The sequence below is a fragment of the Macaca thibetana genome, chromosome 1 (genome assembly GCF_024542745.1).
Source record: "Macaca thibetana thibetana isolate TM-01 chromosome 1, ASM2454274v1, whole genome shotgun sequence".
Classification (NCBI taxonomy): Eukaryota; Metazoa; Chordata; class Mammalia; order Primates; family Cercopithecidae; genus Macaca; species Macaca thibetana.
This window is the reverse complement of record NC_065578.1, coordinates 161,711,292-161,728,235: the sequence shown is the minus strand read 5'-3', so window position 1 is coordinate 161,728,235 and position 16,944 is coordinate 161,711,292. Positions and strand designations below refer to the sequence as shown.

At 49.9% G+C, this 16,944-nt stretch overlaps 3 protein-coding genes across 5 annotated transcripts in view; 2 read left to right on the top strand and 1 right to left on the bottom strand.

Annotated features, from left to right (window-relative positions):
- SHISA4 (shisa family member 4) overlaps positions 1-16,944 on the top strand; it is a 429,323-nt gene that overhangs the window by 18,640 nt on the left and 393,739 nt on the right. The gene's annotated exons all lie outside the window — the stretch shown is intronic.
- Positions 1-16,944, top strand: part of LOC126955360 (uncharacterized) — a 98,399-nt gene that overhangs the window by 49,178 nt on the left and 32,277 nt on the right. The window lies entirely within an intron of this gene.
- Positions 1-16,944, bottom strand: part of CSRP1 (cysteine and glycine rich protein 1) — a 38,112-nt gene that overhangs the window by 5,277 nt on the left and 15,891 nt on the right. For 2 of the 3 annotated variants that reach the window (XM_050764433.1, XM_050764425.1), the window contains exons 2-4: positions 7,387-7,499; positions 1,383-1,551; positions 71-200 (exon numbers count right to left, since the gene is read on the bottom strand). In XM_050764433.1, the coding sequence (XP_050620390.1) occupies positions 71-200; positions 1,383-1,551; positions 7,387-7,498 (411 nt within the window). In that variant the 5' untranslated portion in view covers position 7,499. Of the gene's footprint in view, positions 1-70; positions 201-1,382; positions 1,552-7,386; positions 7,500-14,746; positions 14,762-16,944 lie in introns of those variants that run through there. The other variant, XM_050764417.1, reaches the window with a different exon arrangement.

Genomic DNA, 16,944 nt, shown 5'->3' with positions numbered 1-16,944 from the left:
AAAAGTTCTGGAATCCACATATCAGGAAGATATCTCCCCCGATCCCTCTCATGCCCAGCAGCCGCCTTACCTTCCCAGCACCAATCACCTTCTCCGCAGCATAGACTGCCTGGCTGCATCGGGGGCAGCGCTCAGAGCCACCAATCTTCTGGGCAAATTTGGATGCATTGGGGTTGGTGGTGGGCCTGTGGCCAGGGGCTCTGCATGGAGAAGGGCATGGGGTGAGGTGACTTACAATGTAAGTATAGGTGGGGCTGGCACTGAGAGGGCATGACCCTACCTTCATCTCATGCCAGAGCAGCGGGCAGTTCTCTCTGCCAGAGTCACAAAGGCTAGGGCCTCTAGGGTCATCTCCCATTTTACAGATGGACAAACCAAGCCTCAGCACAATGTTATTTCCATTATAACATCATACTTCCCTCGGTCACCCAGTTAACTCCAGATTCATTTAACACCCCATTTGCTAAGAATTGCCCTCCTCTGCCCCTCATTCCTGCAGCTGGTCTATTAGCAGATTCTTTCCAGGAGAAATCTGCTGATGAATCATTCCCACTGGGGCAATCACCTTGGCTGAAACTTGGTAACTCATCCATCATTTCTGTCCACCTCCCCAGGCTGAGGAGCCAGCCAGGCTGACTGCCAACAGCCACCGTTTACCCAGAGGCCAGGGAGTGCTGTGGGGTAACGGGGGGTGGTGGGGCTGATGACACCCTATGGCATTTCCAAGAAAGGGAAATGACTTCTCCTCAGTAGTGAGAGACAGCAGGGCTGAGAGTGAGGCTGGTGTGGCAGTGGTGCTGCCCTGAGCCCCTGGTCTCACTCTGACACTCACTAGCCGTGGGACCCCAGGCAAGTCACTGAGCCTGGGCTGGATTTTCTCATCTATAAAAAGAGGAGGTAACATGGCAAAACCCTGTCTCTACAAAATACAAAATTAGCCAGATGTGGTGGCACACACCTATACTCCCAGCTACTCGGGAGGCTGAGGCGAGAGGATCACTTGAGCCCAAGAAGCAGAGGCTGCAGTGAGCCAAGATTGCACCACTGCACTCCAGCCTGGGCAACAGAGCAAGATTCCCTTTCAAAAACAAAAAGAGGAAATTGAACTAAGTAATTCTTGGGCCCCTCCCAGCTCTGACCCTTATACAAATATAGAATGCATGCTCCTTGCAGGGAGGAGCCTGGCCTGTTTTAGTCCCTGCTGAATGCCCAGCTCCTGCAGCAGCCTGACACATAGGTGCTGCTCTGTGGTGCCTTTTAAATAACTGGTTTTCTGAGCCTTCCATTGCATACCCAAAAATGGTTGCAAATACACGTGAGGCCTAATACAGGGGTGGGGGAGAGAGCTCAAGAAAAAGGTTGGGAGAGGATCTTTTACTCACTCCTCGTGCTTGATGCCCAGAGACTCCCCCTTGTCAGTGCTGAGGGTGCCTGCGCCCTGCCCATAGCCATAGCCTTTGGGCCCATACTTCTTGCCATAGCAGGACTTGCAGTAGATCTCCTCACCATGCACGGCCACAGTGGTGCTGTCCAGATTCTTCTTGCAGACCACTGTGGAGGGGAAGCGGATGCGGTGAGTTGAAGCTGGGGTGAGCTGCTTGCTCACTGCAAGCTTCCTACAGCTGAAGCTCTCTGGGCTCTTTGCATACATAATATCCTGATCTTTCAGGAACTGTCTAGAAATGGAGGCAGGTGGGATGACCAATGGGTGGGAGGACAGAGGGATGGGATCTGCATGTCTGACTCTAGAAATGCTGACCAACACCAATTCTTCTTCCAGGACTCCCTGTGTGTCTCCTTCGGTCCTCTGCACTCCCAACCTTCCTAGGCTGCAATGCAACACAGGGTTCAGAGGCAACAGCCTAGGCTGACCCCAAGCCACACAATGCCTGTTGAGGTTCCTCACTCTGCCCTCAACAGAGACCGTATGTCCCAATGAGGGAGGAGAAAAAAGAAAAGAAGAAGGGCAGAGTTTTCCTGCCTTCAACAATGGAATCCAGAAGAGACTATCTGTGCATGCTGGCAGGGAGCCAATGGGGAGAGATGCAGGTGATGTGATACCCCATAAGAAATGTTTAATATTTATTAAGTGCCCAACATGGTGGGCTTTGAAACGAGATGCAGCTCATGCTAATCACAAGAGGATTTGAAGTTTCTAATCTCAGAAATCACTTTGCCATGGGAAGAAGCAAGGTCAGACACTGAGAACTTCCTGAGTCCTGAGGTAAGACAGAGTGGAATGGGAGGAACTAAGGATTGCAATGGTCTGAGCTGGAAAGGCTGTGGGCCTCCTATTTCATTCTGTTAATCTCAGAGGGGAGCTATGCCCAGCTATCTAGAGTAAAACAGTTTTGGCTGGGCTCAGTGGCTCATGCCTGTAGTTCCAGCAGTGGTAGGCCAAGGCTAGAGGATTATTGAGCCCAGGAGTGTGAGACCAGCCTGGGGAAGATGGCAAAACCCTGTCTCTATTTATTTAAAAATAAATAAATAAATAAAACTTTTAAAAATAAAAATAAAGTTGAAACAGTTCAGAGCCTGGGGTCATGAAGAGTCAGACTGCCCAGAATTGAATGCCAGCTCTCTCCCTTTCCAGATGTGTGCAAGTTATTTTGCCTGTCCAGCCTCTGTGTCCTCATTTTGTAAATGAACATAATGTCTGCCCCAAAAGCCAGTGGTGAGAATCAAATGAGATCTGACATGTGAAGTACTTGGCACAATACCCTGCATACAACAAGTGCATAATAAATGTTGGCTACTCTTATTAGTATTATATAAAGTTAGTACCATCAGGAGACAAGGAAGTGGGAGGGACAGGTCCCGGCCTCAAGAGATCATTGCTTCTAACCTCCACATACTCCTCTCAAGGGATTCAACTGCATTCTATTTCTTTACTTGTCCTGTAATCCTAATTCGGTTTGATCATATTCCTTAAATATTGGAGTTCTGCATCTCAGTTGGACGCATCCTCAAATATGTCCTGAACATAGAAACCGAGGGATACCACTGGAGAAGCCACGCCTCTTACCACCCTCGGAGAAGCTCTCAGCTCCTTTCCTTGCAACTGCCATCCTCTTGTCTTTAAAAGGTCCAGCTCTCTGCCTGCTCCTCTCTCACCCTAAGCCCCAGGTTGGAGACTTCAGACTAAATAAGGACCCTCTTGTCCTGCCCTGGAGATCTCTATCTCATTCCAGCACTCTGGGCCATCCAAATATGGAACTTCCCACCATTCCCCTAGGGCCTGGTTCCCAAGAAGGAGGGAGAGCAAACCACAGGCCAAGGGCTCCAACATTCCCTTCTAGGGTGGGAAGTCAGGAATTGGCCTGGAATTGTTTTCCTGTAAGATCCAAATTGAACGAAAATTCCAAGACCAGAGAGAAGGCAGAGTGTTTGGGGGAACAGAGGTATCTTTTGGCTGATCTCTCCAGTAGGAGACCCAGGAACTCAGCCCAGGGCAGACCTCAGGGCCTGCAAGTTGACATCTTCCAGATGGTTCCCCTACCTAGGACCTCCCTGCTCCTTTCTGCTTTGCCTTGGCCCTTCTGTTCTCCCAGAGGCCCAATCCTGCCCATGGTGGCCTTCTGCCCCTCTACCTCCATCCAGGTGATGTAGTGAGAGACTCTGCAGCTCACTTGTAAGATCCACCAAAGACTCAATCAAGGAGAATTTTGAAGGCAGGCCTGAATAAATTTCTACCATATCACGGTAAGCCAATAAGGGGGGAAAAAAAAAAGACTGGATTTGTTGGAAATGCATACTTCCAGATGTCACTTCGGTGGGCCCTTGTGATGCTGCTTGGAAATACAGGGAAAAGGCAGCCCCAGGGGAGAGGTCAGAGGCCCCTTACCCCACTCAGAAATGGAGAATGATTCTCTGCTTCTAGAAGGAAAACCAAGGCCCACAAAACAGTTCCAGATCACGTGTTGGCCAGATGCAGGGCCAGGCCAGAACCCAGCCCCTGACCTCCAGACCTGGTTGTTTTCTGCCAGCCATGGCTCCCCTCCAGTGGGCCATGCATGTGGGGCTGGGAGGGTGAAAAGTGACAGTAAGCCTCAGCCTGCGGGTGAGGAGACGCTGGTGTCAGAGGGTGCACAAGGCTTCCATGAGCTTCCCCTGTGCTCTTGGATTCTAGGGAACAGCCCAGGGCCAACCTGCAGGGCCCTGTTCCATCGACCACCATCACAAAGCTCTTCTTTCCTCACAGCTGGCTGCTAAACCCAACCTTCCCCAGGAAGGAGGTGGGTACAGCTCAGAGATGGGCACATAGCCTCAGGGCAGGTTCCCAGCCACGGAGCTGAGCTTTCCCACCAGCCTCTGAACCACCATCTGCTCATAGGATCTGGCAGCCCCTTTCAAGACCATGGTAGTGTACTGCAGGCCTTCTCAGTTCCCGCTCCCAGGCCAAGCCCAGAGTGAAGGTCATTCTCCCCAACTTTGCCTATGACATCATCATGTCTTCCTTCTGCCCATTCAGACCCTCAGGAAAGGGCACTGATATGGTTTGGCTGCATTCCTACCCAAATCTCTCCTTGAATTGTAATAATTCCCATGTGTCAAGAGTGGGGCCAAATGGAGATAATTGAATCATGGGGGCAGCTTCCCCCATACTGTTCTTGTGATAGTGAAAATGTCTCACAAGATCTGATGGTTATATAAATGGGAGTTCCCCTGCACAAGCTCTCTTGCCTGCCACCATGTAAGACATGCCTTTGCTTCTCTTTTGCCTTCTGCCATGATTGTGAGGCCTCTCCAGCCATGTGGAACTGTGAGTCTGTTAAACCTCTTTTCTTATAAATTGCCTAGTCTCAGGTATGTCTTTATTAGCAGTATGAGAGTAGACTAATACAGGCATGTAGGTGGGCAAGCTGAGTAGAATCTGGAGCCAAGGACCCACACGGTCACAACTGTTTTTGGGGACCCATCCAGGCCTGGCCAGTGAGGGAGGTGGCCCTTACTGCCCTTGGCCCAGACCTGGCTAGCCTCTCCCTTCTTTGGGAAGGAAAGTCCTTTGATTCAGTGGGCACCCTGAATGGGGTGGACACTTATCACCCACTTCACTGGAAAAGAGAAATGATGCTTCTTCCATTCATAAACAAATCTTTGTCAGGAACCCACTGTGTGCCAGGCACTGTGCTAGGCATGAGGAATGAGCAAGTTGTGAAGATGGCTCAGCCTGCTAGGACATGTGCAGTGCTAGGGGGTCCACTTGGTGCTCTGATACCTAAGAGCCGCACCGGCCCTGAGACCCTAGTGTGACCTGAGACTGCTTCCTGCGGCTGCTCATTGCATAACACCCCCACCCACCGCCCCCCACCCTCCCTGGAGCCCTGTTCCCCAGCCTGACTTTCTACAACTGTTTCTCATCCGCAACGCCCCTCACACCCTGCCCCAGGCCCTGCTCCTTCCTTCCTATGCCACCCCCTGAATTCCTGACTTCCCTCAACCCTCTGACCGACTACTCCACAAACAGGTCTACAGGCGGGCACTCCCACCCACAGCTGACCCCTTATGGTCAGTGATTAAGCAACATCTGAGAGCAAAGAGAGGGGCCCTTAGGATCCCAGCAGCCTAGACCCCCTTCTCAGCCAGCGCCAAGCTCTCTCTTATTCCCTCTGGAAAGATAAACGGCTTAGAAATTCCTAAGAGTAGTGAACTGCTGATAACAAGACGCTGCTGTTTCTGGCCTCCTTTGCAGGCTGGAAGCCAACAAAGCTCCACTAAACCTTGTTTACTCCCCATTCATCAGACGCAGCCCTGGAGCTGTCACTCCAGGCCCAGCTGAGCAGGATGTGGGGCCCCTGCTGCCCTATGCGGGGTGGCCTCAGGTTGGTCTGCCTAGCGACAGGCAGAGATGCAAATGGTCATTGAACAGGTGGCTCTTGGCCCATCTGGATCCTACTCTGGAGCACAAATCATGAAACTTTGCTTCATGTAATGCGGAACAGACAGGACCCCATTCTTGGATCTCCCAGATGGGCTGGGGCCTCAGCCCCTGGTGAGGGCTTCTTTTATCACACCCTCTTGCTATAGATCCCTCAGCAGTGTGCGTGTATGTGTGTGTGTGCATGTGTGCGTGTGTGTGCATATCATTTCTTCAACACTCATAATTATTTTAAGTGCTTTGTTTCACAAGCTTCTTTCATTTTAATTCTCACAACAATCCCACGAGGTAACTATTATTACCTCCACTGTAATAATGAGAAAACTCAACCAGAGAAACTGAGTAACTTGTCCATCATCACACAGATAATAAACACCGAATCTTTTTTAACTAAGACATTCTGCTACCATCCATTCTGCCTACCCTCATGGAGAATGTACCTTGGTGGGCATAGTGGCTCACACCTGTAATCCCAACACTTTGGGAGGCTGAGGTGGGCAGACTGCTTAAACCCAGGAGCTCAAGGCCAGCCTGGGTAATATAGGGAGACCCTGTCTCTCTGAAATTTTTTTTAAAAATTGGCCGAGCATGGTGGCATGCATGTGTAGTCCTAGCTACTCAGGAGGCTGAGGTGAGAGGATCATTTGAGGTGGAGGTTGCAGTGAGACACTGCACTCCAGCCTGGGTGCCAGCGTGAGACTCTGTCTTAGGAAAGAAAATGCACCTTGCCTCTTCTTCTAACCCAGGTCTTCTGCTCTGATCACAATGAACCAACTCATTTAGGAACCTGAGGAGAGGCTTCTCCAAGTTGCCACATCCTGGAAACATCACCTGGTCCAAGTACCAGTGGGTACAGCATCACGGTATCAGGATCCCTGGGTCGACCTGACCTCTGTGAGTTCCTTGGCATCTTTTGTCTGATTTCCTACTAATCTAGGCTTGTGACTGGAGCAAACCTTGCTCCGGCTTCTTAGGAGTAGATATCAGGGAACTTTGCACTCCCCCTTCCTCTCATCCCAGGCTAAGTGGGAATGGGAAGTGAAGAAGTGAATGGGCCGGGCTGCAAGGGGCTGAGGAAGGAGGGGCCCCGCTCTTCCTCCAGACTCAGCTTTGCCATGAGGTTGTGGCCTCTGTTTCCTTTGAACAAGATATAATTAGGGTCCAAAGGGCTGAAAGTGTTTTACTCTGAAATGATGAAATCATGGCAGGGAGAGAGAGAAGAGAGAACTGAGTGGAAAGTTTTCTTAACCAAGTCTTTACAGCTTGGCTTTCAGCCCCTGAACGCCTGCCACCCCGACCCACTCTGGCCAGTTTATCCCTTAGAAAGAAGCTTCTGAACGGAACAAAGAGGCCTTAAGTGCTTCCCTGCCCAGCTGCGCTTCAGCCAAATGTCAAGCTGTTTACATCCCATGGGACCAGTTCCCTGGGGTGTTGACAGGCCCAGCCTTTGGGGGCAGGCCTGTCCAGGGTGTCCAAGACAACAGCAACAGGGCCTGGGGCGTACTCACTGCACAGGAAGCAGGATTTATGGAAGCTGTTGCCTTCGCACTGAACCTCTTCGGCAAAGTAAACCGTCTTCTGACACACCCCACATTTCTTGCCTCCTCCCCAGTTCGGCATTCTGAAAAGGGACACAGAAATGGGAATTAATTTTACAGGGAGATGGAAATATCTCAGATTGTCCATGACAGAAATTCAACAGCCAGAGCCGGAGGAGAGAAAGATGAAGGGCAGAATGCCTAGTGGGGCCAGCAGGCCTGGCAGAGCACTTTCTGCTAGCTCTCGACAGCATCCTCACACGTTACTCAGGGATTTCCTCCCCCAGTGTAATCAACAGGTCTTTACAGAGCAGCTGCTGCATTTTCAGGCCTGTGCTAGGCACTCTGAAGGATATGGATCAGTAGAAGAAACAGGCTTTATAAAGAAGCCTGCAGCGACAATAAAAATGGACTGCCTACCCCTATACATGTCTCAAAGAGAATGTCGAAGGGAAGAAGCAGACAGACCAGAGCTGGGAAAACGCAAGTCCGTCCATTTGTATGAAATTCACAAATGGGCTAAACTCATATTGTCAAGGGATGGACACATGGGTGGAAAAGTTACTACAGAAAAGCAAGGGAATGATGATCATAAGCTTTTACCTTAGAAGAGTTACCTCCAAGGGAGGGAAGGGACCATGACTGGGTGGGAGACCAGGTAGGCTGGCAAGGCACTGCCTGGCAATGCTCTCCTTCTTAACTTGGATAGTTGTCAAATAATTATTATTTGAACTGTACATTGTGCATACTTTTGTATATAAGCTATAGTTCACCACAAGAAAAAAGGGTTTTGTTTTGTTTTGTTTTGTTTTTTTAAAAAAAGCAGGGCTGGGTGCAGTGGCTAATGCCTGTAATCCCAGCACTTTGGAAGGCTGAGGTGGGCGTATCACCTGAGGTCAGGAGTTCCAGATCAGACTGGCCAACATGGTGAAACACCGTCTCTACTAAAAATACAAAAATTAGCCGAGTGTGGTGGCATGCCCCTGTAATCCCAGCTATTCGGGAGGCTGAGGCAGAAGAATCGCTTTAACCTGGGAGGTGGAGATAGCAGTGAGCCAAGATAGTGCCACTGCACTCCAGCTTGGGCAACAGAGCAAGACTCTGTCTCAAAAAGAAAAAAAAAAAAGCACGGGTAGGCACACAGGGCAGAGTTATCAAGCTTCAGAGGAGGCGCTTTTACAAAATCAGATTTAGTAACACCACCCCACATCTAATGAATTAGAAGCTCTGAGAATGAGGTACTTGACAGAATGAGGTACTTGAGTCTGAATTTTTAACAAGCACCCCAGGCAAACAAAGCAGGTGGCCTGGACCAACTTTGAGATGCTCTAGATGTTGGTTCAGATCTGGGGTCCCGATGCCAGGCAGGTTTGGCTCAATCTTGATCCTGTCACTCACTGGCTGTGTGACCTTGGGCAAGACAGTCAGTCTTTCCAAACCTCGATTTCTGTATCTGTTAAATAAGGATAAAAGCTGGGCGCGGTGGCTTATGCTTGTAATCCCAGCACTTTGGGAGGCTGAGGCAGGCGGATCATGAGGTCAGGAGTTTGAGACCAGCCTGACCAACATGATGAAACCCCATCTCTACTAAAAATAGAAAAATTAGCCGGGTGTGGTGGCGCCCGCCTGTAATCCCACCCACTCAGGAGGCTGAGGCAGGAGAATTGCTTGAACCTGGGAGGCAGAGGTTGCAGTGAGCCAAGATCACACCATGACACTCCAGCCTAGGCGACAGAGACTCCATCTCAAAAAAAAAAAAAAAAAAAAAAAAAAAAGCAGATAAAAATCGTGACTTCACCGAGTATGTCTGGCGATTAAATGAGATATGATACGTCAAAGGCAAGGCACAGTGCCTGGCACATACACGGCACACAGAAGTCCAGGCGATGCCTCAGGTCAGTGCCCGCATGGCCACAGAGCAGCACAGAAGGTAACACTAGTGAGTGTGGAGAACAGATGGGGCCTGCTTCTCTCCTTCCATTTCACTCACTCACTCAACAGACATGGCTGAAGGAGAGAGACCGTCCTTCCAGCTCTTTCAACAGAAGTTCATGGGGGAAGGGCTATACAAAGCACCACCTACAGTGGGTACAGGCTTGGTGCCGGGGGTTGCCCAGGACATGGTGAGTAAAGGACACAGGGAGGTGCTGGGAAATAAAGGGGCTGGGAGTCAGAGGGGTCTGTTGCCTCAGGAGGCAAAGGAGCCTAAGGAGAGAGCTCACGGAACCTGTGGCATGGAAATGTTGAAAACAAGGATGTGGCAACCAGAGCCCACCCTCCTGGTAATAGGGCTCGTGCCAGCAGCTAAAGAGTCAATGTCAAGGGCAGAGGGAGAGTCTCCACTACTGCAGAGCTTCCCATCTGAGGGCGACACAGGCCTCAGCTCAAGTAGGGATCCAGGTCACGTTCACCACTCTGTCCCCACGCCCTGCATAGCACTTGGCATGTAGCTGTTCCTATAAGTGGCCAGGAAATAGCTGAGGAATGTATGAAGGATGCATTGATATTGAAAGCCATGGCTTCTGGGGCCATTCTCTCTACATGGTGAATCTCTGCAGAGCCTGGTTCCCAGTGGAGGTGCTTGGTAAGTGTATGCAGGCTGAGAGGCAGAGCTTACTGTGGGGAAGTGGTATTGGTGATGCTGGGGGATCTAGGTAGACGGTGCCTGCTGTATAAGCCCAGTTCTCCCTTTCCCAGGTTCTGGACCAGCCACACCTCCTCAGGCTCCCACACATCACTGACACACCTGGCAGGAATTTCTGTAACTGCTCACATCCCCATCTCTATCTTCCTCAGATAACCCATGGGGCCTGAGCCCCCAGATCGAGAGACAGTCCCCGTTCCCAGCCTCTGATGTCACGCTGTTCCTTCAGCCTCTTTCTGTTCTGAGGACTGCTAGCTGCCCTTGTCAAGCAAAGGTTTGGGGCTGAAAGCCATACAATATGAAGGAGAGTTAGACAGGAATGGCAATCAGCAACGTGTATCATGGTCGGCCTAACCATCAGCCATTTCCCAATTCTTCCTTGCTACAAATCCCGATTTTATTCAGGCCAGTGAGTGACTGCGGAGATGCCCTTTCCCCAGATGGAGGAACAGAGCCTGTGTCCCCTAAGCCAACCACAGAGATTCTATTCCCCTGCCAGTGGCTGGATCAGGAACAGGCTGAGACCATTTCTGGCCAGTGAGATGTGAGGGGAGGTCTGCTTGGGAAGCTTTTGTGATAATGTGTCCAGTTGTACAGACCCACACAGGATCTCCTCTCCCTCTGATCGGGTGACTCAATGTGACCCTTGGAACTCAGCCACGGCACCCACACTGCCATGGACTGAATGCCTACTATGCATCAGATGGCTCATCTGCATCATCTCTTTATTTTTTTTGAGATGGAGTCTCACTCTGTCACAGAGACCAGAGTGCAGTGACACAATCTCTGCTCACTGCAACCTCCATCTCCTGAGTTCAAGCAATTCTCATGCCTCAGCCTCCTGAGTAGCTGGGATTATAGGCGCCCGCCACTGCCACCATACCTGACTAATTTTTGTGTTTTTTTTTTTTTTTTTTTTTTTTTTTTTTTTACAGACGAGGTTTCACCATGTTGGCCAGGCTGGTCTTGAACTCCTGACCTCAAGTGATCTGCCTGCCTCGGCCTCCCAAAGTGCTGGGATTATAGGCATGAGCCACCGCTCCCAGCCGCATCATCTCATTTCATCCTCATCATCCGCAGATAAAGAATGTATGCCCACCTTACAGACAAGACAAGCAAGGCTCAGAGCGGTTAGGCAACTTGCTTATAGTCACACAGCTGGAAGAGATAGACCTGGGACTCTAATGCAAGCTCATCTATTTCTGAGTTCTCTGTGCTCCAATCACAATGCTGTGGCCCTTGCATACTTAAGAGGGGCTGCTCGTGGTAGGCATACAATACATCAGTGCTGGCCCTCTTCCTCAGCCTTCTCCAACCCCCTGAACCAGCAGGGGACATACTCAGGCCCCCAGGAACACCCCTAAGGGAGGAAAATTCCCCCAGCCACATGGTTGGGAGCCAGTTCCAAACACTGTTTTGTTACAGACACAAAAGCCCTTCTCTCTCTGGGGGAGACCCACAGCTCCATACAGGCCTCCCCTTGTTTTCCCTGGCTCTGTGTCAGGGGCCCACATCCAGCAGGGCCTCAGGGAATCAGGACCATGGGCGGAGAAATGGGTGAAACCCAAGGACCTGCCAGTAAGGAAAATCTGCTCAGGACACCTCTTAGCTTTTAGCTAGGCTGCTCTTTGAGCCTGGTCATTTAGTTGGGGTAAGGGTAGGAGGGTCTCCCCTCAAGAGCCCAGTGAAGGGACAGGGCTCTATTGCCTTGAGATGAAAAGTGATGACTCTGTCCCTAAACCCAGGAAGGGTTTCAGGCGGTGCCTGTGGATGGGGTCCTGTTCCCCTCTGCCCACAAGAGGATCCCTCCAGGTGACCCTGCCTGTGGGGAAGAGGCTCAGCTGGAGGGAACCCTGGCAACAGGCGGGGCTCAGTCTCCACTCTACCAACTCCCTTTCTGCCCAGCCCCTTCTCTCCAACAGCCAAATTCTGCCTGTAGGGAGGCCAAATTGCCTTAAAAGGAAACCTGTTTCTCAGAGTTCATGGAGTGCCTTAGAGGGACACTTGGCTCCTTCTTAATTGCCTTCCCAGCTCTTGGGGACAGAGGCCCTGTAGAAGGGACAAGAGAAGTTCCTGAGGTCAGGGTTCAGGCTGTACAGGTCAATGGTTAGGAAAACAGGAGCTGGGATTCAATCAATACAGATTCACCCCTTCGTAGCTGAATGATCTTGGGCAAGTTACTTTCCTCTCTGAGCGTCAATTTGCTTGTCTCTAAAATGGATCACATACGGACTCCCTAAAATTGAGCTGTAAGGATTAAATGAGGACGTATGGAAGTGATGGCCAGCACACGGTAAGTGCCCACCCCTCTGACTACCACTCACACGACTGGCCCAGTCATACCTCCACACCACACTGCTAGATGTGGGCCAGCCGTCCACATGTAGCTAGTCCACATATGGAAGGAATGAGGCTTAAGAGGTAGCATGCCAAATAGGGCCAGGAACTCCTGATTCATCTGCCAGCCCAGCAAACGAGTCTGGGACAAGTTATTTGCCCTTCTTTGGGGTTTAGCTCCCCCCAGCTGTCTGTGATGTCCCATTTCACTGTGTTGACCATCTCAACGGAGAACAGAGCTTGAATTTTCTACTGAATGGCTGGAAACACGTGGTCAGCTATTTTCCTGAAATGGCTGGAGGCTAGAAGCCTGCTGTGTCTGCTGCTACATCTTCCCAGCCTGGCTGTCCCATTAGAACTGTATCCAGATCCCCAGTTAGGGCTGTACCCAGATCCTCAGTCTTGAGACGAGAAAGCCAAGGTGGCAGCTCTTACAGCATCAGCGAAAAGAGAAGAAAAAGGTCACAGACTCTCGCAGTCACCCCAAATCTCATGAAAGTCAGGCTTGGCTGGGTGTGGTGGCTCACGCCTGTAATCCTTGCACTTTGGGAGGTCAAGGCAGGCGGATCACTTGAGGTCAGGAGTTCGAGACCAGCCTGGCCAACATGGTAAAACCCCGTCTCTAATAAAAATACAAAAATTAGCCAGGTATGATGGCGGGCACCTATAATCCCAGCTACTCAAGAGGCTGAGGCATGAGAATTGCTTGAATCCAGGAGATGGAGGTTGCAGTGAGCAGAGATTGCACCACTGCACTCCAGCCTGGGCAATAGAGTCGAAAAGAAAAGAAAAGAGAAAAGAAAACAGAAAAGAAAAGAAGAAAAGTCCAGCTCAGGTGACAGGTTGAAGGAACCATCACAGAGATGTAAAATCCCTAACTGCCAGCCACCAGTGTCTGAAGGCAAGCCCCTTCTTATCAAACCCTTCAAAACCATCCCATATCTTTATTTCTCCAGTGGAAAAATCCCATCTCTCCCATTCCAAAATCACTTATTCCCTAGGGCAAAAGAGAGACTGACGGCACAGGGCCAAAGTCCCCACCCACTTGCTCCAGTAGAAACCTGTCAGATGTTTATCTAGTTCCCTCGCATTAGCTGAGCTGCTTAGTATCTGCCAGGTGGACAGGAGGGCTGGCATCCCTTCCAATCTGTAGCTCAGCTTTTGCCTCCACGCCCCAGTGTCCAGAGAGCAGCTGAGGGTAGAGAGGGAAGGAGGGGGCCCCAATGGTCAGGGCTCAGAGCCAAGTCTTAGAGGTGACACCTAAGAGCTCAGGAAATCAGCCTCTCCTGAAGGTCCGGGTCCCGGGTAGGGGGAGAATGGCTGCCATGGAGATGGGGCAGGCATGGCCTCAGCTTTGCATATCCCACCTCATGTTTCCTTCAAACCCTGCACATGACCCGCCTCTCTGAGAAAGTAACCAGCATCACTGAGCTACCATCACTCCAGGCCCTATGGGACTCCAGAACTTGACTGTCATTCTAGCTCAGGGATCCTTCTCTCTATTGTATGAGTTTGCTCTTTTCAAATCCATGTCCAGTGGCTCTTGTGAGACTGTGAGCTGACAAGGATGGTGTATGTCTCTCCCTTTCCCCACTTGCCCCCGTTGCCTTCTAGAGCAGAGCTCCCTACTCTCGGAGCTCAGAAGTTTGCAGGGTGCAGTGGCTCATTCCTGTAATCCGAACACTGGGGGAGGCTGAGGTGGGCAGATCACTTGAGGTCAGAAGTTCGAGACCAGCCTGGCCAACAGCATGAAACCCCATCTCTACTTAAAAAAAAAAAAAAAAAAAAAAAAAATTAGTCGAGTGTGGTGGCACACACCTGTAATCCCAGCTACTCGGGAGGCTGAGGCAGGAGAATCACTTGAACCCGGGAGGCAGAGGTTGCAGTGAGCCAAGATCGTGCCACTGCACTTCAGCCTGGGGGACAAGAGTGAAACTGTCTCAAAAAAAAGAAGTCTGAAGGTCAACACAGGTAGAAATGGAAGTCGTTGACTTCTTTGTAGTATTTTAAAACTTCTACAGGAAATCCTGTATTCTAATAAAGCCTCACAGACAAATTAACAGATGGGGTTTCCTTGTTTTTATCCAGATCTGGAATGATGTTGGTTATTCCATGCTGAACAAGATGGTGTGAATGATTTTTCTTTGATTAATTTTTAAAAAGTTAAAGCAAATTAGCACTTAGGCCTTATAAACACAGGTTGTTTGCAGTTGACATCCCAGGAAGTGCCAACCCACGCCCCACCCCTCACTACCCCCCCCCCCCGCCCGCCACATAAAGAAAGCCAGGCACACAGTTGGGGGTAGGGGGTGCTGGCAGCCTAGCTGGGGCTGAGCTCCAGCTGCTAACCTTCCATTTCTTCCTCTGTTGTCACCCTGAAGACTCAGACACTGCCTTCTGGCCCTGGGGAAGCACTGGAAATACCAGAGTCTGGAAATGCTAGCTGCCCCCGTATTTACACACTTTACCATACATGGGAATGACTCAGTGCTGGCGTCAGACACATTCCTAGGGAGCTGCGTAGTACAGGAACGTCGTTACCATATAAATTCTTGACAACTGGAAACAGCAGTCAGAACCCAGGACCCCTCCACCTCACCTTCTCTGCCCTCCCCTCAAGTTTTACTAGCTCTCTCTCTCTTTCTCAAGCAGGCTCTTTTCCAGGCTTCTTTTCTTTCTGCAAACCTGGCTCTGAAACTCAACATGCAGAGGTGGTGAAAGCATATCCATTGGTGGCTGGCAACCAACTCTCAGGGGTCCCCTCTGCTCCTACCTGGCCATGCAACAGACTGAAAACCCAGAGGTCAGGAGTTCTAACCCTGACCCATCCAAGTGAAAGATATCTTCCTTAAATAGTTTATAAGCCACTGTAAAGCAACTTGTAAAGCTGATGTGTTTCACAAATGGCAGATATTTCCTTAGTGAGCTGATCTGGAAAAAGGAAATGTAGAGGAGCAAAGAAAAATAATAGGGTAGTGACTGAGCATACGTTCTGAAAACAATCAGCTTATGTTGGAATGGCAGCTTCAAAACTGATTAGCTGTGATCCTGAGCAAGTTTCTTACTACCACTGAGCCTCAGTTTCTCCATTTGTAAAATGGAGAGCATCAGTAGCTACTTCATAAATTGTCCAAGATAACACATGTGAAGTATTTCTCACACTGTCTGGTACACTGCAAGTGCAGATATCTGGTTATCCTTATCTTAAGGACATGCCAACTCTAATACCTATTGTTCAGTTTTGTGTCTCTTTTGATATTTGACAATATGCTTGAGTAATGCCAAATGGCTGACTTGGAGGAAAAAGTCTTTTTATTCTCACTAGCACCTCTTTGGATCCCAAAATATTTAACCCATGTGTCTTCATCTAGCCAGCCAACGTTTCACAATAAGCTAGGCTTACATAAATATTTAAAGCTTTAGCAACCTGCCAGAAAAGCCTTCCCAATTCACTTCCCCCACCAGGAGACGGACAGTGAATAAAAACTATGTTGCCAGGCATAGTGGGTCATGCCTTAATCCCAGCACTTTGGGAGGCTGAGGTGGTGGTGGGGACAGGGAGGGGATCACTTGAGGCCAGGAGTTCGAGACCAGACTGGCCAATATAGTGAGACACTGTCTCTAAAAAAAAAAAAAAAAAAAAAAAAAAAAAAAACCGGCCGGACGCAATGGCTCATGCCTGTAATCCCAATGCTTTGGGAGGCTGAGGCAGGTGGATCACCTGAGGTCAGGAGTTCAAGAACAGCCTGGCCAACATGGCAAAATGCCATCTCTACTAAAAATACAAAAAATTATCTGGGTGTATTGACAGACATCTGTAATCCCAGCTACTTGGAAGGCTGAGGCAGGAGAACCGCTTGAACCTAGGAGGCGGAAGTTGCAGTGAGCCAATGTTGTGCCATTGTACTCCAGCCTGGGCGACAGAGCAAGACTGCCTCAAAACAAAACAAAACAAAACAAAACAAAACAAAAAACAAACAAACAAAAAAAACTATGCCTTTTTTTCTCTCACCTGCTTGTCAATCTACCCAAGTGGAAAAACTGGCTAGTAACTATTTGCAAGGTTTATGAGTGTCCAGCAGGCCAACTCAGCTGAAAGACCATTGCTACCCCACTCATTCATCAAATATGTACTGATCACCCCGTCAAGTGTCACTACACTCCCAGGCTGCAACTCTGGCCCAGTCAGGACTCACTAGCTCCAGAAGCAGATGCACATGTGTACAATTAAAAGAGCAAACACCTGGGCCAGGAAAGAAGGTGCTAAGACAGACCAGAGGCAAAGAGGCCATAGCACCCCTGTTTTTCCCATTTTATTAGCAGGCCAGTTGCCGAGCTGATGGGCCTTCTCTTTAGTTTCTCTCCTGCATCCCCCGCATACCCTCCATCCCGGGCATCTCAGGCCTTGCAGACAGTTCTCTCCTCCCTCTCCTCTAACCCACACTACACCCTCTGCAGGATAAACTTCCTTCCTCGTCTGCCTCCGCCCCGGATATCCTCTCCAAGGCAAAAGGGTCATTCACTGGAAGACCGTGAGCAGGAGGAAG